The 25,536-nt window shown below is 45.3% G+C and overlaps 1 protein-coding gene across 3 annotated transcripts; it reads left to right on the forward strand.

Moving 5' to 3' along the window:
- Positions 1-10: 10 nt before the first annotated feature.
- LOC118088810 (zona pellucida-binding protein 2) lies at positions 11-9,024 on the forward strand. Of its 3 annotated transcripts, XM_035122897.3 has the most exons (10): positions 11-288; positions 1,286-1,366; positions 1,890-2,003; positions 3,837-3,974; positions 4,299-4,511; positions 4,977-5,077; positions 5,496-5,670; positions 6,665-6,835; positions 7,888-7,966; positions 8,536-9,024. In XM_035122897.3, the coding sequence occupies exons 1-10, from the start codon at positions 141-143 to the stop codon at positions 8,999-9,001; spliced, it is 1,686 nt and encodes a 561-aa protein (XP_034978788.1). In that variant the 5' UTR covers positions 11-140; the 3' UTR covers positions 9,002-9,024. The 3 variants fall into 3 exon arrangements, with proteins under 3 accessions (XP_034978788.1, XP_088530237.1, XP_088530238.1); XM_088674111.1 differs by lacking the exon at positions 1,286-1,366; XM_088674112.1 differs by lacking the exon at positions 7,888-7,966 and having other exon boundaries at positions 8,536-8,912.
- The last annotated feature ends 16,512 nt before the right edge of the window (positions 9,025-25,536 follow it).

Here is a 25,536-nt window from a genome sequence, read left to right on the forward strand (position 1 = left end):
ACGCGGACGGTGGCCGCCGAGGACCAGAAACAATCAGAGGCGTAAGCAACCTTAGCAGCGTCTTCTGACGGGACGGTGGCGGAGATGGGTTCTAGAACGCCTCGACGTCACGAAGGAGCTCTAGGTTGCGTAGCAACCGCATGGCTCTTGCAGGGATTCCAGAGACCCCCTCCGTTCTCACGGGGTTCTCTAGAATGGGACAGATCGCCCTTAAGCCTGGCTACATGTCTTGCTGGTCGTCCGGTGTCGCTTTGGGGATCCTAGTCCTGTTGCTGTGCGATGGGCCCGGTACGGAGAAGGGTGCTATCGAGGGGCTCCGCTGCAGACGGGTGTCTCCCACGAGAATGTGGTGGTAGTAGCAAATCAGAGCTGCAGTCGCTTATGGAAAGAGCCAAGGGCACGGTCTCCTAAACGGCTGCCTGTTATACGAATTTATTAATTCAATTAACAACGGATGGAATCGCCTCGCAGGCAGCTCAAAAACACAATATTCTGGACCGAAATGGCTCCTTGGATGGGGCTAGAGAGCTGGAGTGAAGTTGAACTTGAGACTTCTGAAACCGACTTTGTATATTGCTATCCTGAGGTCTACCAAATGGTGTCAGGAGCAAGATCCTGGCTGGGGTGGGTGGACAGTACAGAGCCACATTGTACAAAGGTGGCGGTGGGAACAGGATTGGCACCCCATGGAAAAGGGTGGTTCAGCAGGCAGAATTACCTGTACTACCCCATAAACCATACACTGGAATAAACTGCATACACAAATGAAAATGTAACAATAACTACATCAAGAAATAAATATATAATTAATAATTCAACATCTAAGTTACTGCAGTTTAGGGATTTTAACACAGAACTCTAAAACTGGCCAGCAGCAGCCAATAATGCAATCCTATGTGTACTCAGAAGGAAGTCCTGTTGAATTTACTAGGGCTTTCCCTTGGGTATGGTGTTAAGATTGCTGCCTACCTTTCAGGTGAGGAACACTGAGGCTGAGAGATAAGTGATTACTACAAAGTCAGCAATGGCAGATATATATATATATGTGTCAGTTATACTTGCTGTTGTAGAAATACTCTATGTCTTCCTGGGATTTGCCAGTATATTCCAATTTAACTTCCGACTCTCCCTGGTAAAAACACGGGAGCTCTGGGGTGGGTTTCAGACTGCACAATGTACCATGAAGCTGGGAACTACTGCTTTACGAACACAGAGATCCAGCGGACAAGTCTGTAATGATACTTTCCAAAGGAGGCATCATGCTGAAGTCTTTGCTCCTTTTCAGGCTGTGGACTTCACCTTGACTTGTCTGACAATGGAACTCCTGCAGGACTGGCACGTGTTAGAAAGACAGCTGGAGAGATGGGTGAGAATGTAATAAAGATTAGTTCCATTTAGCTGACACTGCGCTAAGTAAAATAAACAAGCAATAAATGGGGACATCATCTGATCAGCTTGATCCACTATGGCCTTGTTTCATCCATCTTCAGTGGCCATCTGATCTGTGCCTTGAATCCATGGCCTTGGCACTGCGCTCTGGCCACCTGAGCTAGCCAAGTGATATGATCATTGGATTATTTGTGCCCATTAACACAAAGCCCAACCAAGAACCTTGTTTTCCCATTGCCCTGTCACCAATGCCAAATTGATTCTTCTGATTTATTCATTACTTACTAAATTTAAACCCTGTCCTTCCTCCAAAAAGTGTAAGCCACAGTTCTTCCACCTTCCATTTTATCTTCATGGCAACCCTATGAGGTAGATTAGGCTGAGAGGTAGTGCCTGGCTCAAGGTCATCTAGGAAGCTTCATGGCCAAGGGAGGATTTAAACCCTGGTCTTCCTGGTTCTAGGCAGACACGCTAACCATTATACCTGCCTATTTTTTCAGACACCATCTTTGTCCACGTTGGTGCCAAGGAAATTACTATCCCCTGCAAGTCTTCAGAGAAGGATGCTGTGATTGGTATGAATCCCACCTACAACTGGAGCCTGGAAAACGAAGGTTAGGACTTACTGCTTGTGACTCTAGGACAGGGGTCAGCAAACTTTTCAGCAGGGGGCTGGTCCACTGTCCCTCAGACCTTGTGGGGGGCCGGACTATATTTTGAAGAAAAATATGAACGAATTCCTATGTCCCACAAATAATCCAGAGATGCATTTTAAATAAAAGGACACATTCTACTCATCTAAAAACACCAGGCAGGTCCCGCAAATAGCTCAGAGATGCTTTTAAATAGAAGGACACATTCTACTCATGTAAAAACATGCTGATTCCCAGATCGTCCGGGGGCCGGATTTAGAAGGCGATTGGGCTGCATCCGGCCCCTGGGCCTTAGTTTGGGGACCCCTGCTCTAGGATCTCTCAATAGATATCAGGGACAGATGTGTGAGGGAAAGAAGAGGATGGATTACTTGGGAAAAGGCAGCTGTTGGTGTCCCAGGGCTGCCAATGTTTTTTTCTAGAATGATCAGCAACAGAGATTTTTTTGCACCTCAAACTGATTTGAACTTTAGCACCCAAGATAATATTTTCCAAGCATTTTATGTTGAGAATTAGTTTAGTCTTGCCTGTGCCCTCTGTGTCCTTGTGCCTTGGGCAAGAGCCCATGTTGTGTCATTCCTCCCCCTAATGGCTGCTACAGAGAGGCCATTGTGTGGCTAAAATTGGGGTGAGTGGGGATTGGGCCATGTGGATTTCATTAAGGAGCCCATCTTCACCTCTTATACCAGTTCAATCACTGCTTGGAATGAGGCTTGAAGATGCATGAAAAGGTAACTTGCAAACACATTGATGCATCTGTTAAGCTTCCTAGATGTGAAACCAACTTGACCTGAAACTTCCTGCCCAAATTAAACTCTCTGGAGAGAGTTCAACAGATTATTGTTCACAACAGGCATATTGGCAAAAACATCAAAACTACTGGAAGTGAAATTGACACAGAGCTCAGCTTTTTAAGGTTCCTGTTACTTAAAAGTTATGACTGAAGCAAGCTGTGAGACAACTTGCTTTTCCAAACCCAAAACTTGGTTTTAAATAGTAACAGCATGTCACAAAATATTGACTAACTGTACCTGCCAATCTAAGCTATCCACATAGCTGCCAAGTTTTCCCTTTTCTCGCGAGGAAGCCTATTCAGCATAAGGGAAAATCCCTTAAAAAAAGGGATAACTTGACAGCTATGAGCTATCCAGTGCATGGTCCCTATAATAAGAAAATACGGTGTAGAACAGGCACCCCCAAACTTCGGCCCTCCAGATGTTTTGGACTACAAATTCCCATCTCCCCGACCACTGGTCCTGTTAGCTAGGGATCATGGGAGTTGTAGGCCAAAACATCTGGAGGGCCGCAGTTTGGGGATGCCTGGTGTAGAATGTCAGGATTCAAGAAAGGTATTTTGTGTGGACATTCATGGCATAAGGGCAGCAGAAAAAAATTAGACTCTCTCGATGCATCCATGTACCCTGTTTCTCATATTTTAAGACATACCCATAAAATAAGCCATAGCAGGATTTTTAAGCATTCAAGGAATATAAGCCATACCCCGAAAATAAGACATAGTGATAGGCGCAGCAGCAATGCCGGCCGCGGCAGGAGGAGGAGGAAAAAAATAAGACATCCCTTGAAAATAAGCCATAGTGTGTTTTTTTGAGGAAAAAATAAATATAAGACATGTCTTATAATATGAGAAACACGGTACTAGGACAGAGACCAATGAGCCTGGAGCCACATGAAGCTATAGAAGTATTAAAGGACCTCTTGACCTCAGTATTGGTGCCTAAGCTGGTTGAAGCAGAGCATTGTTCTTCTTAGGCTGATTCTGCCCTCTACTTTCAGAAACCCATCCCCTCAGTGGTGATGCTTCCCTGACTCTACATGATTTTCATACTGATGACAGTGGACTGTATACCTGCACAGTCTCCTACACCATGGATGGCCAGCTCCATACTGAGACTTTCTATCATACAGTGGTGGGTGAGTGGAGTCCAGATCTCTTAAAGGATAGTGAATCAAAAGAGACTGAACTATTTGACTAGATGGGTGATTGGATGGAACCAGGAACCATATATTGGGAGAAATGTGGGAGAGGTTTTGGCCTGTGGCCAAACATAGGTGGTTTCTCTCTGTTCTCCTGAGGATCCTGTCTTTCTTAGGATCTAGGTGTATGCAATTTCTTTCCATTTGAACTTCTTCATAGTGGACATGATGTGGAAGATGTGACTTTTGCCATCTTTTGAGCTCCCATTTTTGTAGGAGAAGCTGCCTTCCAGATTCCCCTTCCTCTGCCTCTTTTTCCAGGCTACCACATACGGGCAGAGTTGCATGTCCTACTGCTTTTCCAGTGCAACTCTTGCGATGAGGAATTGACACACGGGTTCCTGAAGACCCTGCGAGAGCATCTGAGCGAGGTGGTGCAGCACCTCCACTGTGAACTTCTGCTTGGCGCCATCAGCTGCTTCCCCACCATGGAGAAACCCTTGGATGAGTTCAACTTCCAGGTAGAGCTTGAAGGTCAGAGCCAAGAAATTCAGGGTGTTTCTAGAGGATGGCAGAGGAAGTCAGGATGGCTGGGTTCAGTCACAGTTTGGGGAGGAATTGAGGTTTGGAGCAGGAGAGGCTCATGCAGAAAGGCAGGATTCCACCAGCTAGGACTGCCTACTGAAAACACCAGAAGTAAGTGTAGCCTCAGTGTGTGTCTTTGCTGAGAACAGACAGATTTTTGGGTAAAGGTACATTCCTTTGGATTGGCCAGAGGAACATTTCTTAAGCAGCAAGGGTGGCAATGGATATGTATCATGATCTGGAGGGTTGCGCTAAGTTGAATTAACATAATTAACATGAATTAACTGCATTCATGCAAGCATCATATAGTGGATCTATTTTGCCATATCCTGGAATGAGAGTTTGGACTCTGCACTGATGGAAGAGCGAGCCTATTGGCAAAGGGACTGTAACATATTTGTCATTGTTTTCTAGTATCTCCTTTTGGGAAGGGCTGGGATAAGTTCTGCTCCCCCAAGGCTGATGCACTGGAATTTGATTGTTATAATGGAGCTGTCTTGAGCAATCTGCAGCAGGTACGTCAGCAAACCTCATCTCTCCCCTACCAGGAAATAAGTTTTCTGGGGTTTTGTACCTGCATACTGTATGTTGTTGAGCTGCAAAGGGCAACCATGTCTTTAATCTTCTTGAACAAGGCTAATGTGCATTGGTGCACATGGAATGGCTGGGGCTATTTACTTTGAGGCAATAAAAGCAAGAACCTCATGTTATGCGTATTTCAAAGAAAGGATGGGTGCTTGCATTCTAGGCATTTACTATGGAATTACCACATTTTGTTCACTCACTCTTGTGATGACCCTGTCATCAGATTCTTATCCTTCTCTGTTTCCCTTGCACTGTTTTCAGAAAAAAAGATCAATAACAAAAAGCAGGACCCGCCCCCCCCAGTCTTCCTTCCCCCACTCTTGAACCACCCTATGCATTTCCCTACAGGCTGAGGAAGCAATAACCCTATTCATGGAGAACAACAAACGTTTCCCCTTGGGAGAGTCACCCACTTCCCGCACCTCCTTCGTCAACACCTTTGTCAACTTCCTGGAGGGTGGAACATGCCTGGAAGGTTATGGACAGAACCCGGAGCTACAGGCACGCTGTCCCGACTGCTGTAGTGAGTGGAGCAGGTGATCCATGAGCTGCTGCCTCATCCCTCCTCAGACGCTGCCTCTGGTCCCATAGGCTGCAGTGTTTGTTCACGCCACTGGGAAGCCTCTCGCCACATTTGTTCTTAGCTGTCATCCCAGCCTTTGCAAACCCAATGCCTTCCAGAAGTTTTGGAACACAACTCCCACCAGCCCCAAAACATATGGAGAGCACTGGGTTTGTAATGGCTCTCTTCTCTCTACCTTCCCTTCCTCTAGAGCAGGCACCCCCAAACTGCGGCCCTCCAGATGTTTTGGCCTACAACTCCCATGATCCCTAGCTAACAGGACCAGTGGTCAGGGATGATGGGGATTGTAGTCCAAAACATCTGGAGGGCCGAAGTTTGGGGATGCCTGCTCTAGAGCAGTGTTTCACAACCTTGGGTCTCCAGCTGTTTTTGGACTACAACTCCCATCATCCCTAGCTAGCAAGACCAGTGTTCAGGGATGATGGGAACTGTAGTCTGAAAACAGCTGGAGACCCAAGGTTGGGAAACACTGTTTTAGAGTTTCACTGTAGCTCTGCCAGTGGGCTGTGTACACTTTAGTTTTCACCCCTCATGGAGCTATATTTCTCAGCACCCTTAACAAACTACAGTTCCCAATTTTTTGGGGGGGGGGAGTCACATGCTTTAAATACATGGTGTGTACACATCCCTTGGCTCTGATCTACAATTCCATCCAGTCAGAGCTAGTTTGTCCACTTGTTTAGCACATTGCGCTAAGCATGACTCCCTCGACTCCAGGAAGAGACACCCTCTCCACAACTCCTTTGAGGAGCATGGCTGAAAAACGATGCCCCTTGGGTAGGGCTCACATGGTATGTGGCCAGCTTTGAATTCCCTCTCTCCCCACCCCTCCAGCTTAGCTGATGGAGGAATGAAACCTGTGCAATGTCTATATTTCAGGCCCTGCTCCTTTCGCTCCCCCCTCCATGCCTTTATCTGCCATTTTGCTTGACAGCCGTGTGCCCTCCTGGAACACATAGTGTGACTGCAGCTGGAAATTGTGTTCCCTGCCCAAACGGAACATACAGCCAGCGCTATGGGACAACTGTGTGCATTCAGTGCTACCACAACGGGTCGACTTTGCATCCTGCTGCTAGAACAGCTGCGGAATGCATGAACCCAGAAGGTATGTATCAGGTGGGAGACATGATGAAGGGCTTCCTGAGAGACCTTTTTGGACTTTCCAGCACTGGTTCTTGGACTTGGCATACTGAGAGTCAAGCTAGACACAATGTGAAATATGTTCAATTTTAAGGGCAGGTTTTTAAAAAATGCACTTAACATCAGCTGTGTGGCTGGGGCTGATAATTACCATGATATGTAGAGGGTGAAGAGGGGGAATTTTTTAAACTCTTTCCTTGCCACAGTCCTGAGAAAAATCCCTCCTCTGAAGTTGGTATTTGCATTGGGAAGATTTGCCGCAATGGGGAATTTCTTCCCAATGGAAATACCAGCTCCAGAAGAGGGATTTACTTCAGTCCTGGATGCTGGACTTGAATTAGTTTCCTTGGTTCTGTGTTTTATTTAAAAGGTGGTTCCTCACCTGGGTAACAGACTGAGTGATGTAGAAGTAAATTCGTACCACAAGAGTCACAGCAGGAGAGTTCAATTTCACCTCCTGTGATCGTGTTAATTATCCATCTCCCCTAAGGTGTTGCTCTGTATACTTAATGCCCCCTCAAACCGATATGTTAAATCCAAAGACAGATTTAACTTCAGATGGCTATGTTCCACCTCCACTATTGGAGGCAGTATGCCTCTGAATACCAGTTACTCAGAACCACAGGTGAGTACTGTTGCACTCATGTCCTGCTTGCAGGCTTCTTGCAGACCTCAGTGAGAACAAGATGCTGAAGGAGGTGGTCCTTTGGCGTGGGCTAGCAAGGCTTTTCTTGTGTTCTTAGGTACCTAAGAAACAGCACTCCTAGTCTGCAACCCTATATATGAGCATCTAGTGAGGGAACAGTTCTGCACATGTGTGAATTTGGTCCAAACAGTGTTTGCTTATACTGGCTGCATATATCCCTTTGGCCTTTCTTTCCACTAAAGCTCACCTCCCGCTTAACTTCCAAGTTCCTGAAATTAATAGAGGCAGGTGCTACTGCTGGATAGGCAGCTTGGCTCTGGGTGCTGAGGAGAACTGGCACCCCTGAGTGATCTGTGTCTCTTTCCACGCAGTCCCTCCAACACATCGGTTTCCTGCTCTGTTGGTCACCTTTGTCGTCTTGCTGCTTACGTGCCTCTGTATCATTATGCTGTGAGTTCTTTCCTATCTAAGCCCTCTTCTGTAAAATTTGGTGGACCAGGTAGATGTGTGGCTGGTCATTAAGTGAGGGCAGGGTCCCAAGAGATCCCGATAAATGACAGTGGCTGTGCAACCAGTTATCACAGATAATTGGGGGTGCCCAGGGAGTGTCTCCACTACTGGATCATATATCTGCACCACCAGTTCCCTACTTTCCTGGCTTCTGGGACTAGAGTGCACCAAACAGGTGTTGCTTTAATTCCACCTTTGCCCTTCCTCTGAATACAGCCCCCTTGCATAGTTTCCCCACATGCCTTTCTACAATTTGATTATTATCGCTTTTTTCAGTAACCACCACCTGATCCTGGCCAAGATACCCCAACCAGCATACCCTAACCCAACAGAGTTCCTGGGCAAGGGGGATGTTACTACTTTCCTATGCATCTGGCTTCCATATTCCTTATATGTGTCCCTCCCTGTATTTTGCTCATGGGGTTCTGGGCAAACCAGAGCTGTATGGGAGGGGTGCCTACTAAGATCCACATGCCTTATGGTAATAAAGATTCCCTGTCCCTGTGCAGCTGCTGCTGCTGCTGGTACTTCCGTCGTAGCAGGAAGAAGAAACAGGATTCTTTTCCTAAAGGCGATAGCGAGACCAAGCAGGAAAAAGAAGTCGCAGTCCTTGCTGTTCCGGACTCCCCAAAAGATGACTCTCCCCTGTTGCCTTCTCTCACTTTGGAGAATCCTGACAAAGATTACTCTCCCCGGTTGCCTTCTCTCACTTTGGAGAATCCTGTCAAAGATTACTCTCCCCGGTTGCCTTCTATAACTTTGGAGAATCCTGACAAAGATTACTCTCCCCTGTTGCCTTCTCCTACTTTGGAGAATCCTGACCAAGAAGGGGTCATGTTTCCAAGTCCTCCCAATCCAGAGGAAGAGCCAGGTGGGGCTGTTTTGCCACCCTCTTCTGAGCTAGAAGAGCAGCCTGTTATTGAAAATGTTGTGTTCCCATCATCCTCGCCTGTCTCAGATTTTGAAAGTACATAATTCCCAGTAAATTCATGTCCAACAAACAGACCTGCTTCACGTGTTCTTAAAGGTTGCCGATAATACTAACCACTCGTTCCCTTGCTCAAGGTCTGTGCCCTGCAAGGCCTCCTATTTTCTTGAGTTGGGTTGTACATCTAGAAGATCATGGAAGAACCGAAAACTTCTTCATCACTTCAAAGTGTTGGTGCTGACCTTTAAAGCCCTAAATGGCCTTGGTCCTGTATACCTGAAGGAGCGTCTTCACCCCCATTGTTCAGCCCAGACACTGAGATCCGGCACCCAGGGCCTTTTGGCGGTTCCCTCACTGCGAGAAGCAAAGCTACAGGGAACCAGGCAGAGGGCCTTTTCGGTAGTGGCGCCTGCCCTGTGCAACGCCCTCCCATCGGAGGTCAAGGAGATAAACAACTACTGACATTTAGAAACACCTAAAGGCAGCCCTGTTTAGGGAAGTTTTTAATCTGTGATATATTGATGTATTTTAATGTTTGTTGGAAGCCGCCCAGAGTGGCCGGGGAAACCCAGCCAGATGGGCGGGGTATAAATAATAATAATAATAATAATAATAATAATAATAATAGCCATAACGCACTGCACCACAGTCCCCTAACAAAACCAGTGTTGGAAGTGAGCGGCCTGAAAGGAAACTGAGCTAATCTTTAATTTCCAGAGGACATGCTCAGACTGGGCAAGCAACTGCAGTGAAGCGGCTGAAGGCTCTAACCTAAAAGTACCACAAATGAAGCAGCAAATGCTGCAGTGATTGTTTTGTGCTTCTGGCTATCACCCAACTGAGAAGATGTCAATCTGTGGTGGCAGCACTGTGGGCTGACCTTTACGAATGGCAGTTGAAAAACCAAGCCAGTCCGTTTTGACTGAACGTCAAAAGCAGCAGACTCAAACTCCTCTCCTCCTAGCTACCAAAACCCTGAACAGATGCATGATTCCTTTATTATTTATGGAGGTGAATTTGGAGACAGTTCAGAAGCCTCAGGGCCACTACTAAGAAGGCCCTGCTCCATCCCACGACAGTCCTGTTGAGCATATGATACACGGGGGGCAGGGGGGCTTTCCTGATCATCTTAATAGGTGAGGGAGCTCATATGTGGAAGAGTGCACTCTGAAATATTCTAGAGCCTTTCTGTCGTCATTCCCTCCTATAGTTAAATAACAGATTTAGGATTGGGGACTGCCTGGCTACAGGGACAGCAGCCATGCAGACTCCAGGGCTACCTTAACAGCACCCCCCCCCCAAATGCTCCAAAACAATGACTCTCGCTTCTAACTTTTACAACTGTTCAACTGCTGTGGTGGGGTTTCTACCTCTTATAAGAACATCTCAGAGTGCTCACAATTTTTCCAGTTATTTAGAGCTCCCATGGAATGGGTAAATTGGCTTAGAGTCAAATACATCTATTTAATGCAATCTGATCAAGCAGATGTCAAGTCAGTTCATTTTCTGTAAGTCACACGCAGAAGAAATCTGTTGCAATGCAAAATACTAAACAAAAGCAAAGCCTGAAAATTGACACTGTTTTTCCAATGTTTTGTGGGGGCCCTGATTTCCCAGAGCCTTGTAAGCCCAACTCCAGGTATTTCCTCCCCACTTGTATTCCTTAGCAAATACCTGTTATCATTCTAGCTCCCCTGTTACTATTTTTTACTATGATCTGGGTATGCTTTCTGGGCTCATCCCTATGTTTTCGTATTTGTTCAGCATAAACAAAGCAGTCCCGTTTTCTATTGGTTGATATAAAACATACAGCAATCTCAGATCAAAGGAGTTCAAAACCTTGCACATTATGCACTGCGACGTATGTGGGTTTTGATGAGGTAATCAATTTCAGGCACCGGCAAAGTAAAACAAGAGAAAATGCCAAACCTCAAGATGGAGAGATACTGTACTCCTCATCAAGTGAGATGAACACATCTTCAAGTGAATGCATCAAGCAATCTGAAATGCTACTTGACTGAATGGTACATGGCATTAATGGTGCACACATTCCAGGCACATTCCAACACTGCTAACCAGATTGCTCAAAAGTGTGCCCCAGAGGGGTTTTTTTTTGTGGGGCTCACTGTCTTAATCCAGATATTCTCCTCAGGGCACCTTGGAGGTCTCCTGCTCCTTTGACCTTTTGTTGGCAACAATAATTTTATTTTAATTTTTTTATGGCAACAATAATTTGAAGCACATTTCTCCCCTTCCTCCCAAAAAGAATCCTAGGAACTGTAGTTCAAGGGTGCTGCGAATTGTAGCTCTGTGAGGCGTAAACTACAGTTTCTAGGATTCTTTGGAGGAAGTCATTTGGGGCTGGGAATCTTGGACGTAAAAAAACTACTGGAGGAAGGGAGGGGGTAATAAATGGCCCACAGGTTTCCACCCCTGCCTTAGATCATTTGAAAATGAAATGAAAACAATTGTGCAATCCATTGCGGTAAGAGATTATTAATTTAAAACATATTAATGTTTCAAAGCAAGGACTCATTAGTGCTTTCCATTAGGGAGTAAGTTAAAAAATAATAATCCATGCCATCAATATCAAGCTAACACAAGTCACTTATGCCTTCTAAAGGCTGGTGCAAAAGATCTGTCTTGTGCCCACGATGGAGAGTGGAGGAGACTCACAATGTGATAGCCTCAATGCTTATAAGCGGTACACCTGAAAGATATGCTTGGCTTGGCTAGGGAGCGATCACTTCAGAGAGGCTGTTTTCAATGTTACATCCATGACAAATGTAAGCTGCTCTTTCCTTTAGTGTGGGTTGAATAAAGCCCAATTCAGACTTACTATAGTTTGGGAAGACGGCTGTTTTTGAGTGCTAAGGTGTCCTAATGGGCCTGCCCACCTGGTCCCAAATTCTACATCAAAATAGCCCTGGAAGTGGCATAGGATGAAGCCCACCAAGCAGGTAATTGTGCTTCAAGACCAAGTGGATACACACAGGTAAGGCTGTGACCATTCAAGTCTAACCTAGGTTTGGTACATACCAGTAGTTCACTGCGGAAGATTGCCCTTTGTGAACGGAATGGATGAAGTTACCATAATTCTGTTGTCTCTCCATACTCAGGACAACCACAGTGTTGGGGCTGACCGGGCCTATTCTCTGCTGAAAATGCAGATTGACATTGCAGAGAAAGCAGTGCATATGTGTTGTACATAGGCAGTATTAATGGAAGTTTGTCTGCCTGGAGACATTGCTTCAACACAACGACCCAAATCCTCATAGGAAGCCTATGGATTCCATGCAAGACTCTTACACATTCATTCATTCATTTGTTTATTTACAGCTGTTTCCTGTGCACACACACACACACACACACCTCACATCTCCTTGCAGCATAAGCTTATCAACAGAGCCTCCCTTTGCAGGAGTAGTCTACCCCCCCGACAACATGTTTCATTCCTATAAGTTTCCTTACTGCTCTTCACATGTAGAAACAGGCAGAGACAAAGCAGGAGCTGTGCTGTATCCCTCTATTCCGAATAGCACACAGCTCCCCGCCCCACCTCCCTTTTGGTGAGTCAGAAGAAAAGCCAGCTGCACATTCATTTCCATAAATAATATGTACACAGAGATGCATGCTCAGGGGAGGAAAGTTTGGGGGTGCGGGTGCGGAAATGAGCAAGTACCTTTAAAAGAATACATTGCATGCCAGTTTCTTTGCCGCAAAAGGTATCATTTTTGGCATAATCGTTAAGTTATTGGGTGTAAAAATAACAACGAAGGGGTGTATGCGTGTATATATATGTGTAGGTGTTTGATATCTGGTGCCTATGTTGGGCATAAGCTGCTGTATTCCTAAATAAATAAGAAGTGGGGAGGGAATGCAGTTAGTTGCTTCCTAAAAATTGAGATGATAGGGCCATGGGATTTCCTCCAAATAAGGGATCCGAAAAGGGCAGCTACCCAGACAGAACAGGGGCAATTGGAGGACAGTCTGCACTCATGCTGCACAGTCTACTCTGCCATCTCACTCTGCTGGATGCACAACCTTGGGCCCCTTTTCATTCCAGGGATGGGACCCTGGCTCCAGAAGCATTGCTAGTAGCTACTTAAAGGACTTGGGGCACAGGCCCAAGACACATTTTTTTAACAATAAAATTTTCATGTGAATTTATATGTATAGACACTACTGGGCAAATTAAGACGATGAGTACTGTTTAGTGTAAGCAAAGTTATACACATGTTTTAAAAAACAGAGGCGAAAGGGCAGGAGATCTGAGGCCCAGCACAGTATACCTGGGGTTCAGGCACCCTGCCCTATTCTCTTATAAAGAGGTGGGGAAACTGTTTGGCTTTGAGCAGGACAGGTTAACTTTGACAGCTGGAGGGAATTTGAGACAACTCATCTGTCAGTTGCCTGGTGTCATTATGACATCACATGGTTGATGGGTCGGATGTTGGGTGCTTGGGAACCACTATGCAAGGGGTGTTGCCAGCCCTATGCTTGCTCGTTGGGACGAGCCTAACAGCCCACCCCAAGTCAGGCTCAGTGCTAATTGCTCACTCCCACTGATCATTTCTTCAGCCTACTCACCAAATGGTTGACTTTGGGTGCTTGGTTGGCTCAATTACCACTATGGGGTTTTCTTTTCTTTTCTGCATGTGTGTGCATTTTACTTTTCCAGGAGAAGAAACCGAGCACACCTGTAGTTAGGCTGAATCTGACAGGCTCTGCTATTTCCCCCAAAGCTGACTGAGTTTCTGGGCAGCCATGATAAATACAGCCCCCATCTGCCAGCTCCTGATAAAGAGCTCACAGAATGTCTTGCTAATGGGAAAGAGGATAAATGGGCCTGAACTGAGGCTCCATTTCAGACAAAATGCCCGATATTAATCTTGTCAACAAGGATAAGAAGGGAGGCAGGTTAACTGAGTGCATTGCTGGCAGACAATCAAGCAGCAGTAGTGTTTTGCACCACTGTTTGTTGTTCTGATCACAGCCGGTGCTCAGATGTTAAAAAAAATATCTCAGTTTTGGTAATATGATGCAGAGGGCTCAATAGATGGCAATTTCGTAATTGGAATCACAGATACCCAAGATTCAGCTTGTAAGTTTGCCAACGTCTTTGATGGGCTGCTGTCTCCCTAACACAGGGATGGGCAACCTATGGCCCAACTCCCACCAGCCCTCACATTGACTATGATGGCTGGGGCTGAGGGAAGTTGGAGTCCAACAACATCCACAGGGCCACAGGTTCCCGATCCCTCCTTTGACAGCAGTTTGATGTGCAGATAGCAGCAGGCACTATTGATTTCTTTCTCCTGACGAAAGCCTTCCCTGCTGATTTCTGCAGATCAAGTGGCTGTCGAAAGCACAGGAGCAAGCAAAGCTGTTTTATCTGGCCAGCCGGCAGTCCGATCAGCACCCTCAGTATCGGAGAGCGGCTCATTGAGGGCCTGAGTGGAATCATCAGTGATGTCCCCCAAAGGAAAGTGGTGAAGTACATACAGCTCCATGGAGAAGTTGCTATTGATTTCAGCACAACAAGGCAGATCCCATGTTGCACTGAGGTTGGCGCAAAAGAAACCTGGGTTGCTGGGATTGTTACAGTAGCTCACTGGAAAAATATGCATTTGAAGTGACCATGGCCCCCGGTAATGACTGTGTTAAAATACAGCCTGGATCAGATTGAGCTGGACTGTGCATGTCTAATAACTATTAGGTTGAATTCAATGGCAGTTTTGTGGTAATAGAAAACACTTCTGCTTATGCAAGGCAGGAAAAAAACACACACAAAAAAAACCGTGAAACCCTCTCCAACCTGCCAACCACTAGCTTATACTGTATCACCCTGTTGAAGTGTTGGTTATGATAGGACTTTGTGTGGTCTCACCTCCTCCTGACCTGGGCAAGAGTGGGCTTTCACAACTGTTTGTGTAGGTGTCGCAGCAGCATCCCCCTGCCCCCAAAGTGGTGTATAGGATTGCTCAGTTAAAGACTCATTTAGTTCAACAGGAATGGTAAGCATGTGCTTAAAATCTCTTCCATTACAAATCTCTTCCACTGAAATCAGCGGGACTTTAAAATGTAGCAGCTGGATGATGCAATGGTTGCAAGCTCATAGCCTCATTTTTGTTGCTAAAAGTGATGCCAGTTGTGAAAACAAATACTTTACAGCATGAAAGACAGCAGCAAAGAAAGCCATTTATATGCACATGACAGTAATGCTATTTTTCGCAAGGCCCGAGGTGAGGCCAGAATAGATTTCTGTCTTAACCAAGGGTGTGCAAGGTTAAGGAAGGCTCAGAAAGAAGGGGGTGGAGGGCTTGGAAGTAGAATTGTTATTTTTAGAATCTCACGTCTCTAAGCTTCAGGATCTATCAGTGAAAACCGTGCTAGAGGCCAGATTTATTATTATTAACATGACCCAACCGATAAAGAATCCTGACTTATCAGCAATTGTCCAATCCACATTTCCTGCTTAGGGTCAAACTGCACACATTATATAGGAGGAGACAAGCTCTCTCAGTGTTTTGCAATGCTTAAAAAACTGCTGCAGGGTATGGGGTGGTGGTGGTCTGAACTGCATGGGAGCAGTGGAGTGGGGAAGAGAGGTGAACATTTCCCCCTGTGCCATTTTCCCGATCTAAATCCCAACCCCAGCTGCTATCCGTGGTACTTCCGATGTCTTTATCAGCTGCGAAACAAGTCAGTCAGCTGGACTTTTTATGACACGGAGCTGCAGTGATGAAGGTTCACAATCAATCAGCAGCTGACAGTTTGGACCAGTCTAGCTGTAGTGGCTGCAGTTCTGTGTGTTTAATCAGGAACCACCACCCCACCCTCACAATATAGAAATAAGGGTGGCAAAGGGTGTGGTTTTAAAAAGCAAAATAGGCACACACACACACACACACACACACACACACACACACACACACACACATACACATGAGAAGAATAGAGTGGCCATGTATGCACCAGCAGAAAAGAGGAAATGCAAAACTGAGGACAGAGATTTCTGTGAAATTTGCATAGGTTTATGTATAGCTATAGATCAAACTTAGACAGTTACAGTAATTGAAACAGAAATCTCACCATGGGGGGGAAGACTGCGACCAAGTGACCTGTGTGCCTGCTCAGTCTCTTGTTGATGGGCAACCTCAAGGACTTCTCAGGAGTCCTCCTCATGGCTCTTTATCTTTGAAGGAGTAAAAGTCTTTCAAAAAAAAGAAGCAGAGCACATGACCATCCTCCCTCGCCTATGTCTTGTTTCCCTACAGTCCATCATCCCATTTACTTTTCTCATAGCTGGAGAGCTCCCATACAGAAGTGAGCTCAGCAGAGTGGGCTTTTCAGATCATGATGTGGATGAGCCTATATATGGACAGTTTTTACATAGACAAGTTTTTATCTGACACTGTGCAAATAAGTTCTGTTTCTGTAAAAAGGTAAAGGTAAAGGGACCCCTGACCATTAGGTCCAGTCGTGGACGACTCTGGGGTTGCGGCGCTCATCTTGCATTATTGGCCGAAGGAGCTGGTGAACAGCTTCCAGTCATGTGGCCAGCATGACGAAGCTGCTTCTGGCAAACCAGAGCAGCACACGGAAACACTGTTTACCTTCCCGCCGGAGCAGTGCCTATTTATCTACTTGCGTTTTGACATGCTTTCAAACTGCTAGGTTGGCAGGAGCTGGGACTGAACAACGGGAGCTCACCCCGTCATGGGGATTCAAGCCGCCGACCTTCTGATCGGCAAGCCCTAGGCTCTGTGGTTTAACCCACAGCACCACCCACGTTTCTGTAGTGGGGCTCAAATCTGCTCTGCAGGGTCCCTCAGTGCTCTGGAGTAGATCTGGAAGGGTGAATAGGGGGTGCAGAGGAGAAGAGAGGGTTGTTCTGTTGTGAAATGGATGTCTGCTACCATGAGTGGAATAGCAGCATACGACCCAGAGGGTTTGTGCAGATTATGTGTATAAGGTAAAGGTAAAGGACCCGTGGACAATTAAGTCCAGTCAAAGGTGACTATGGGGTGTGGTGCTCATCTCGCTTTTCAGACAGAGGGAGCCGGCATTTGTCCACCGACAGCTTTCTGGGTCATGTGGCCAGCATGACTAAACCACTTCTGGTGCAACGGGACACCGTGACGAGTGCCAGAGTGCACAGAAACACCGTTTACCTTCCTGCCACATTGGTACCCGTTTATTTACTTGCACTGGTATGCTTTTGAACTGCTAGGTCAGCAGAAGCTGGGACAGAGCAATGGGAGCTCACTCCGTCACATGGATTCGAACCGCCGACCTTCCGATTGGCGATCCCAGGAGGCTCAGTAGTTTAGACCACAGTGCCACCCACTGTGTACAGAAGAGGGGTGCTATTGCCTTCCACCCCCTTTCTCAGAGTACACACAGTAAAAATTATGAGCACAACATTTAGGCAAGGATGTGGCAACTTTTCACTCTCCCTATCACTGCACCTGCATGCTAAGAAAAGCTTTACCTGTTGAATTCCTGCTTGTTATGCATATATTAATGGCATAGGAGCCCTGCCAGAAAGAGTTGGCAACCACATTCTAGACAAGAGCTAGAGCAGAGTTAGTTGATAATAGACTCTTGCCAAGAAATGCCAGCATTCCTTACTCCTGCACAGGAGTTTTTATCCTGCTAGTTTATTGTCAAATTATATTAACATTACCTTAAAGAGAAACTGTACAGGAAATGGAAGGATTAAATGAGATAGGAGGTAATTGTAATGATCCTAGATATGACATTATCTATCCACCAGGTGGTGTTCTACTCTCAGTCGGAATATACCAACTATTTTTCTGTTTGAGCCTTCTAATATGTTGCTATTTTTTTTTAGTCTATGGCTGATAATTTTCATCAGGAATACGAACAGCATCAATGGGAAAGGAATTTCATTCTCATTTAGAAAAGCCTAACCCAGATGGCTGGGAAGTAGCCACAAATCTCTAAATGTGCCTGCACCAGAGGTAAGTCCATCAGGAAAGGTGGTGGGGTCTTTAGGTAATGATTCACACTGCCACGCTGCTATCTTTCCATTCTATTTCATTTTGACAGGCACCTCATATGTACAAAAGTCTAAGCTACCTTAGTTGGGGTTGATGTGTCATGGGAGTCACTGGTAACAGTAAACAGGGTTTAACAAAATATGCGCGCGCACACACAAAACCAAGTGGATCAACCCAGCAACACACACTGAAACTTATTCACTGTGGGAACTTTTACTTGACCAGTGTCTCCTCTCTAGACAAACAGCAAAGGGAATCTTTAGCAGAATTAACACATTGGAAAAGGAAGTTTTGGATTTGAATGCCATAGCTGGTGCACTGGTTGGGATAGTGGAGACAGGAATTCTGACTGCAGCCCCACAGATAAGACCTACCGGCAAAGAAACTGAAGTTAGTGATGGTTGGAAGGTACATCAATATGGGGGTAGGTCTGAGTACGCTAAGTCCCTATCAGATTCAGCAATCAAACAATTAAATGGCATATATCAACATTGGAAGTTGAACTCAGAAACCTGCTTTTACATCAATATGAATGCTCAATAAATGGACTTGGAGCAGTGGCGGAGCTTCATGCTCCGGAACCGGAGGACGGAGAGCAAGTGGGGGTGGGGGTGGGGGTGGGGCTGGCACAGGGCAGTCTCAAGCAGGTTGCGCGTGGCGCACTGCCTGTGGGGGCGTAGTACCATTTCTGTAGCCAAACATTACATTATTCTGCTATTCAGAGGGAGCAAAACAGGAATAAGCTGCCTATCCATTTTTAATAAAACCATTATTAAAAATCTTGCATATGAATATGGCATTAACCTAATTGTTCTTTCTGTCCTTTGATGATTAGGAATATTGAAGAAAGCTTATTCTTATTCCTAATCAGCCAGCGTTTCTGTACTAACTGTAATGATGTGAAATACTTGTGGGCTAAAGTGCCATTAAACTTCAGCAGTGAGCAAACCTCTGAACCCCGTTCCTTCACTATATACCACAAACATCAAATGTTTTTATGAGTTGTTCTAGCACTTTCTATCATGGTACTTCTGCTTAGAATCCTTCTCTAGAAGATTCCTCTGTAAACTGAATTGTTTTTAATACATCTTACAAATGTGTGGTTCTGAGGAACAAATCTCTTCTAATCTGATTTGCTTTTATGTCGGCATCTGCTATCACAGAACATAATACTCACAGGAGGCCATTATTGGCTCCAAACAACTTTTAGACAAGTTGAAAGGGGATGCTGAAGATTTGCAGTAGAAATGTCGAGCCAACAAACTATTCTAATCATAAATTACTCAGTCAAGTTTCCCATATTTGGGGAACTTGCAGGGGTCAGCGCACCCAAAGTGCAATGGATGAGCCTCGCCCTGGGAAAGCTCCACTTTAATGAGTAGTGTGAAGTTTTAGGGATGCTGCTAACCCAGGTTTGGTTATCTTTTGGAAGTCACCGGAGATAAAACATTTACATTTACAGTGTTTACAAATGTACAAGTTGAGCAGAGTTGGAGAGATGCAGCTTAAACATTCAGAACTGATAGACTTGGAAGTCCACTGGTCCTACACAAGATCTCTATGGAGACTGCCAGAAACCTGTGACCCATACAGATATTAAACTCAGCTCTCTGTCCCTTCACTTCTTTCCAACTCAAACTATTGTCTGTCCTGTGTAGACAGGCACCCAGATTACTGTGCCCTTTGCTGGGAAGGAGTGCCCAGCCTAGATCTGTCAAGGGCCTGGCGTTGTTTCTCTGGAGATGCTGGAAGTGGCTGGTGTAGTGCTAGGCTCTTCAGATTTTGTGTCATGGGGTCTTCATTGGAGGAGGAGTTGTCCTGGCTCAGATCTGAGTCAGGTATGACAAAGAGGAAGACCTGCCCCCTTTTCTTCTCAGTTTTTCCTACTCAGAATAATCCTAAAATGATCCTACTTCAAGAAGTAGCTGGCAAACGTATTGACTGTAGTTAATCTAACAAAAGGGTGTGCCCTGCCAGATCTGGCCCATGAACCATGTCCTGTACCACTCCAGAGACTCACAACGATGTGTACAGTGGTATGACGACTTCATACAGAAAGCTATGACTTGGTATGCCTTCTCTATCTCACCGTCAAACTGGAGCGCATGGATTGACACAATGGATGAAGAAGGGGATGTAAGTAATTTTTGGCACAGTGCTTCTTTGTGGCTATGGAAGGATCTCTTTTTTTTGTCACCCAACATGGCAGAGCGTCTTCTGAATGATTTCTTGCGCTGGTGTGAATCAGCATCGCTCAGCTGATTTCAGTGAAGTGACACAAATAGATACCATCTTGGGATATGGCCCTCTTTGTTTTGAACAGCAGATATCTGTAAGTGACTCCTTTGACATTTCAGTTGCTGCAAGGCATACAGAAAACAGAACAAGAGCAAGTTTATAGGTTATCACATGATTCTCTTGCTGTTTTAAGAAATATGTAGGGCACACATACTCCAAGGAGGTCTTATCCTCAATTTAAAGTTGGCAAGTTACTGGTCTTTCCTTTGTGATACTTTCATTCTTAGACAGTTCTTCACTGAGTTCTATACTTGGCTTATTCATTATGTCTCTTCATTGATAGACCAGAAAACATTCCACCTCTCTTTCAGCCCTGAAGCTGAAAACACCAGGTGGAATTGAAAGAAGAGACAAGAAACAAAAGAGATGGAAACTGCAGCCGCTGAAGCAACTGAACACTTGACAGGTGTGGTAGCTGCAGGTGAATGGTTGTGACTACCTGTCTATGCAATTGACCTATATGTGTTCAGTTAAAATAAGGAGATTAATAAGACAAATTTGAAGGTTGGATCAGGGGAGAAGGCTAAATAAATCCAGTGAGAGAAGGACAAAAGCAATGAACTTTAGTTCCCCCCCTCATTTTTCCAGTCTTAAACTCATTCCCAACATTTCCATATTTGATTGCAATTGTTTTCTTTTAATCAGCATTATGAATTTATTCTAATGTACACATTTTTGCATGCAGTTTTGCCCTACACAATACATTTTGGAATATTATGTTCACTAATATATGCATTTCTGTGCACACTTTACCATATAATATGCCTTTTTGTATGGATTACTTGAAAGGGTAATTCAGAGAACTATGAATTTGGAAGGACTGCTGTGTTTTGGTTTGTGCATTGTTTCCAAAGTGTGAATTGCATAGGCACAAGGGCAAACTAAACTGAATTCCACCTCCACCTCTATCCACATCCCACAAGAGACTGTTTACTCACCTCACTCAGTTCCTGTTTGCACTGGCTCAGTCTTTCCAACAGACCCGTGTTTCATTGGATACCAGGATTGGATAACCACTCTCCCATTGATTCTGAACAGAGGAGAGGTGCAAAGAGCTTCTCTCTGTGAGGTAGCATGGCAGTGGCTGAAGCAGGTATTTTCCCCATTGGTGGAGTGGCCGATGTGGTATGTGTGGAATTTCCTTTTCAGCTGTTTTGGATGTGGCAGCCATTTTGTGCTATGCCATGCCCCCATGGCTTTTTACTGCCCGTCACCAATGCGAACCCCCACACCACACTTCCACTCAAAGCAGGAGCTCAGCAGCAGCAGAGTGATGGTGGCATCCCTTTGTAGGCAGTGGTTGGCAGAAGGCTAGTGGGGGCTGGCAGGGCTGTGTGGAGGGTACCTCTGCCCAATCCAAGCCCCAGTGCCCCTGGCTGTGGCAACGGGGATTTGGGTTGCTCGGCTGATTAAGCACCTTGTCCATATTCAAAATTGACACATCTAGCGCAGGCTCTTTCATACTTACAAGCTGATGCCCAGTTAGAGAAAGTATTTAGAACTGATGTATGGTTGCAACATATTGACATTTGGCTGGGCATTGAAGCCTGTGCTAGGGGCTGGATCTGTCTGTCTTAATAATGTGTGGCAATTAAAGAGGCACACTGCCATAGACAGGGATCTCGTCTCAGTGCAGAAGTCATGCTCTTCCCATGCAGATGAAAACCTAACTGCGACCTGGGCAAATGCAACATGAAGGAATGAGAAAGCACCATGCTCATCAGGATTTTGCCGGCAGTCACTAACTTTGTTATCATTAGCTTTTTGAAAGGAGGACAGGCCACCAGACTTGAGGGGAGAGGACTAGCAGCTAATCTCTTCATTCAGCTTTCTCTCCCATATGCTGTGAGTGCTGTTTTTGTATTATTTCAGTCTTTATAGTCTTTGATCTGTATACATATTGCACCATACCAGCTACATAAATCTGAATTTCTTTTTCTCTGCCAATTCCCAGGGACAATGGTCATAAGTAGAAGACAAGAGTGAAGTCAACTGGGAGGATTTGATGTGTTTTTTCTCTCTCTCGAGCTCCAGGAAGTCTTCTTCCTGTGCAAGACACTGAAGTGGGAGTAAGGATTCTTTACCACAACACAATTAATATGGGAGATCCTCTGATTCATGATCAGATCTCCCAAATTTTTTGTGTGAGGATGGACAATTTAAACTGGGCCTGTGGTGCTTGGATATAAATTTTAACACTCTGCATCCAGTGTCTTGTCCCCAATTTAAATCACACTCAAAGCTGCTATTAACCATGGTAGCGGAGAAAGACAGGGACTTGTATTATAGATGTCTCTTGGAGAGAGGAATGATCTAAATCAGTGGTCCTCAACCTTGGGCCTCCAGATGTTTTTGGCCTACAACTCCCATGATCCCTAGCTAGCAGGACCAGTGGTCAGGGATGATGGGAACTGTAGTCTCAAAACATCTGGAGGCCCAAGGTTGAGGACCACTGATCTAAATAATAAAAAACAGTATGGCGAAAGACCAGGGAGGGTTAACTCTTCTTCCCCCAATACCATGGTACCAAACCAAATTATCCCTGCTGCACTTGCTTTTAGCCAAATACACTAGGATATGCAATTACATGAACATCTCAGCTTGTCTCCTAGGCTTAGGAATGGCCACAGCCTGCATCTCACACTCTCCTCTGCATACAATACTGGGACAGGGTCACATCACATCTGCACAAAGAGAGGATATATTTAGATCATGAGTGTAAAAATTTGAAACAATGCAGTTTTCAGAAAGCAGAATGGGAACAAGAGGACTAAAACAGACAGCACCATTATTTTCCAGATGTGTCCACTGTGTCAAATCAATCCAATGTTTGGTGATATATGACTAATAGGATTTCCAGAAGAAGAAACATAAAATGGGGGATGTCTGTCTTTGATAACAACTCAGGCATAGGAAGGAAATGAGTGGCCTCAAAACATTAAACACTGAATAAATGATCGTGGAAAGCAGCACAGGAGGTCTAATGCAAGATCTGGGGGAGGAAGAATACTCTGGATTGTGTTTGACCTCCTAATATGGCTTTAATTCCCAGAGAAAATGGTTAAATAAAAATGTTTGTGCCGTTGTTCCAAATCCATTACAGTACTGAAGTTTGATCTGTTTCCCTGCTTCTTCCTTCCTTAATTGGTTAATGCATGCATGAGTCTTGGAAATTAAGTTCTACAATTAAGGCCACATTTTTTGGTTGGCAATCTAGGTGTAATTCTTTCCTGCCTAGGCAAAACAAACATTTATGACCTTCCCCATTACATTTTCCTTAGTCTGATGGTTTCTTTGAAAGTGATAAGTTTCTAATAATGCGATGAGAGGGGATGTTTCTGGCACTTCTTAGTAATGACATCAATCATCATACCCTCTGAGGTTGTTGAAAAGACTACGGGAAAATGAATAGTACAGGGTACAAACTCAGTTTCTGTACCGAGGGCCAGCATGAGGGAAGATCACATGCATAATGCAGCGCAATCTGTACTTCACATGCTGCAAAGCTTCCAGAAGTGAGCTGGCAGTATGGCACAATAAAAATGGGTTGAATTATGGTCTGGATATATGGTGAAGAGAACCATGAGCCCCTTTTGAAACTGAAAAACCATCTGCTCACCAAGGCAGGTATGTCAACTGAATGCCTAAGATGTACCAACAGATCTTTGCCTACCCCCTAGTATGATCTAGCTTCAGCTGCCCTGAGGATGCAACTCTGGGGTGGGGCAGGCAGGAAGCTTGAACGGGAAAGGGAAAGTTGTCATATCTTGTGTGGAATCCCACCAGATTTTGAGCGATTCTTTGTTTCAGCATCCCCAGTGCCCCACCCTATATTGTTTACACACACCCCCAACCCATTGTATAAGTTCAGGATAGCCTCCCTGTCTCTCAGACTTGCAACTAGAAATTTTGTAGAGGTGAGGAGGTAGTGAAAGGCAGGACCAGTCCAAGATACTTTGCAGCCTGAGGTGGAGCAGCAAATGTGACTCCCTCACTCCACCCGCTCCAGCCAAAATGCATAGAACCCAAGGCTGGTCCAATTATTTTGCAACCTGACCATACCTGCCAAGTTGCTGTCAGAGAAATAAGGGACTGGGCGGAAGTAGCAGACCGGAAGTAGCGCTGCCGCCATTTTGGAACTGGGCGGAGCATGCTCAGAAGTGACTTTTGATGCTGCTTTGCCCAGTTCCAAAATGGCCACCGCGCCAGAAGTCGCACTGCAGCCATTTTGGAACTGGGCAGAGCAGCATCAAAAGTCACTTCTGAGCATGCTCCGCCCACTGCCAAAATGGCCGCCGCGCCAGAATAAACTGGGGGGAAAAATCCATTTTTTCAGCTAGGAACAGCTGGAAAAACGGGGATTTCCCGGGGAATACGGGAGACTTGGCAGCTATGAACCTGACGCAGAAAATCTTTCCTGACACTTCTCCCCCTCACTGGCAGTAAAAATACAACAATAGTAAACCAAGCAACTGATGATTTCTTGCCTTTTCAAAACACCCGAAATCAGCTGCTCTGCTTTGTCTAATGGTAGGACTGACCTTGATGGGAGGCTTCACAAATTAATAGAAAACCACAAAAAAAACCTAGATACAAGCAGTCTAATATGTTTAACAGAGCATTCCTACAGTTGTGGTGGAGATGCTGTGAAAAAGAATCTGCCACTTCCTATGCCCTGCTGGTGTGCTTTTGTAACCTCCCAAAAGGGTCTCTGCCACCACCTCCCCTGTTAAAACCAATTGAGGAGACGGTGGGTGGAAAAGGTATTCAGTTTATTGAAAGATGCATCAATCTAGACGCAGGGTGAATAAGATCACAAAGCTTGCACCCCAAGCATTGGGGAAAGCAGATACTTATATTGCAAAAATACCTGACCCTGTGCCCGATCCCTGTAAACTTCCTACGTGGCTAAAGTCCTGCATGGGCAGAGCATGCTAAGCTCTAATTGGCCTTTTCCCTGTTTTGTGTGGATTCTCGTGTCTGTTCCCTGCTCGCATTTAGCAGTTTTCATATATGATTTTGTTAAGCTGCCAGCTTCTTGTCATGCTCTGTGGTTACATTACCTACGTACTTTCTAGACCCCCAAGGTCACATTTACTGTATTTTGCTAAGCTGGTGGATTCTTATCTCTATTACTGGAGCAGCCTGCAAGTTCATGCAAGCATAACAAGACTTCTGCTATGCTGTAAGGGAGGGGGAGCAGTTACCGAAAGCAAAAGAAAACTTCATGTTAGCAACATCCTTGTGGTAATGAT

Source organism: Zootoca vivipara, chromosome 7 (genome assembly GCF_965207765.1).
Source record: "Zootoca vivipara chromosome 7, rZooViv2.hap1.1, whole genome shotgun sequence".
Classification (NCBI taxonomy): domain Eukaryota; kingdom Metazoa; phylum Chordata; class Lepidosauria; order Squamata; family Lacertidae; genus Zootoca; species Zootoca vivipara.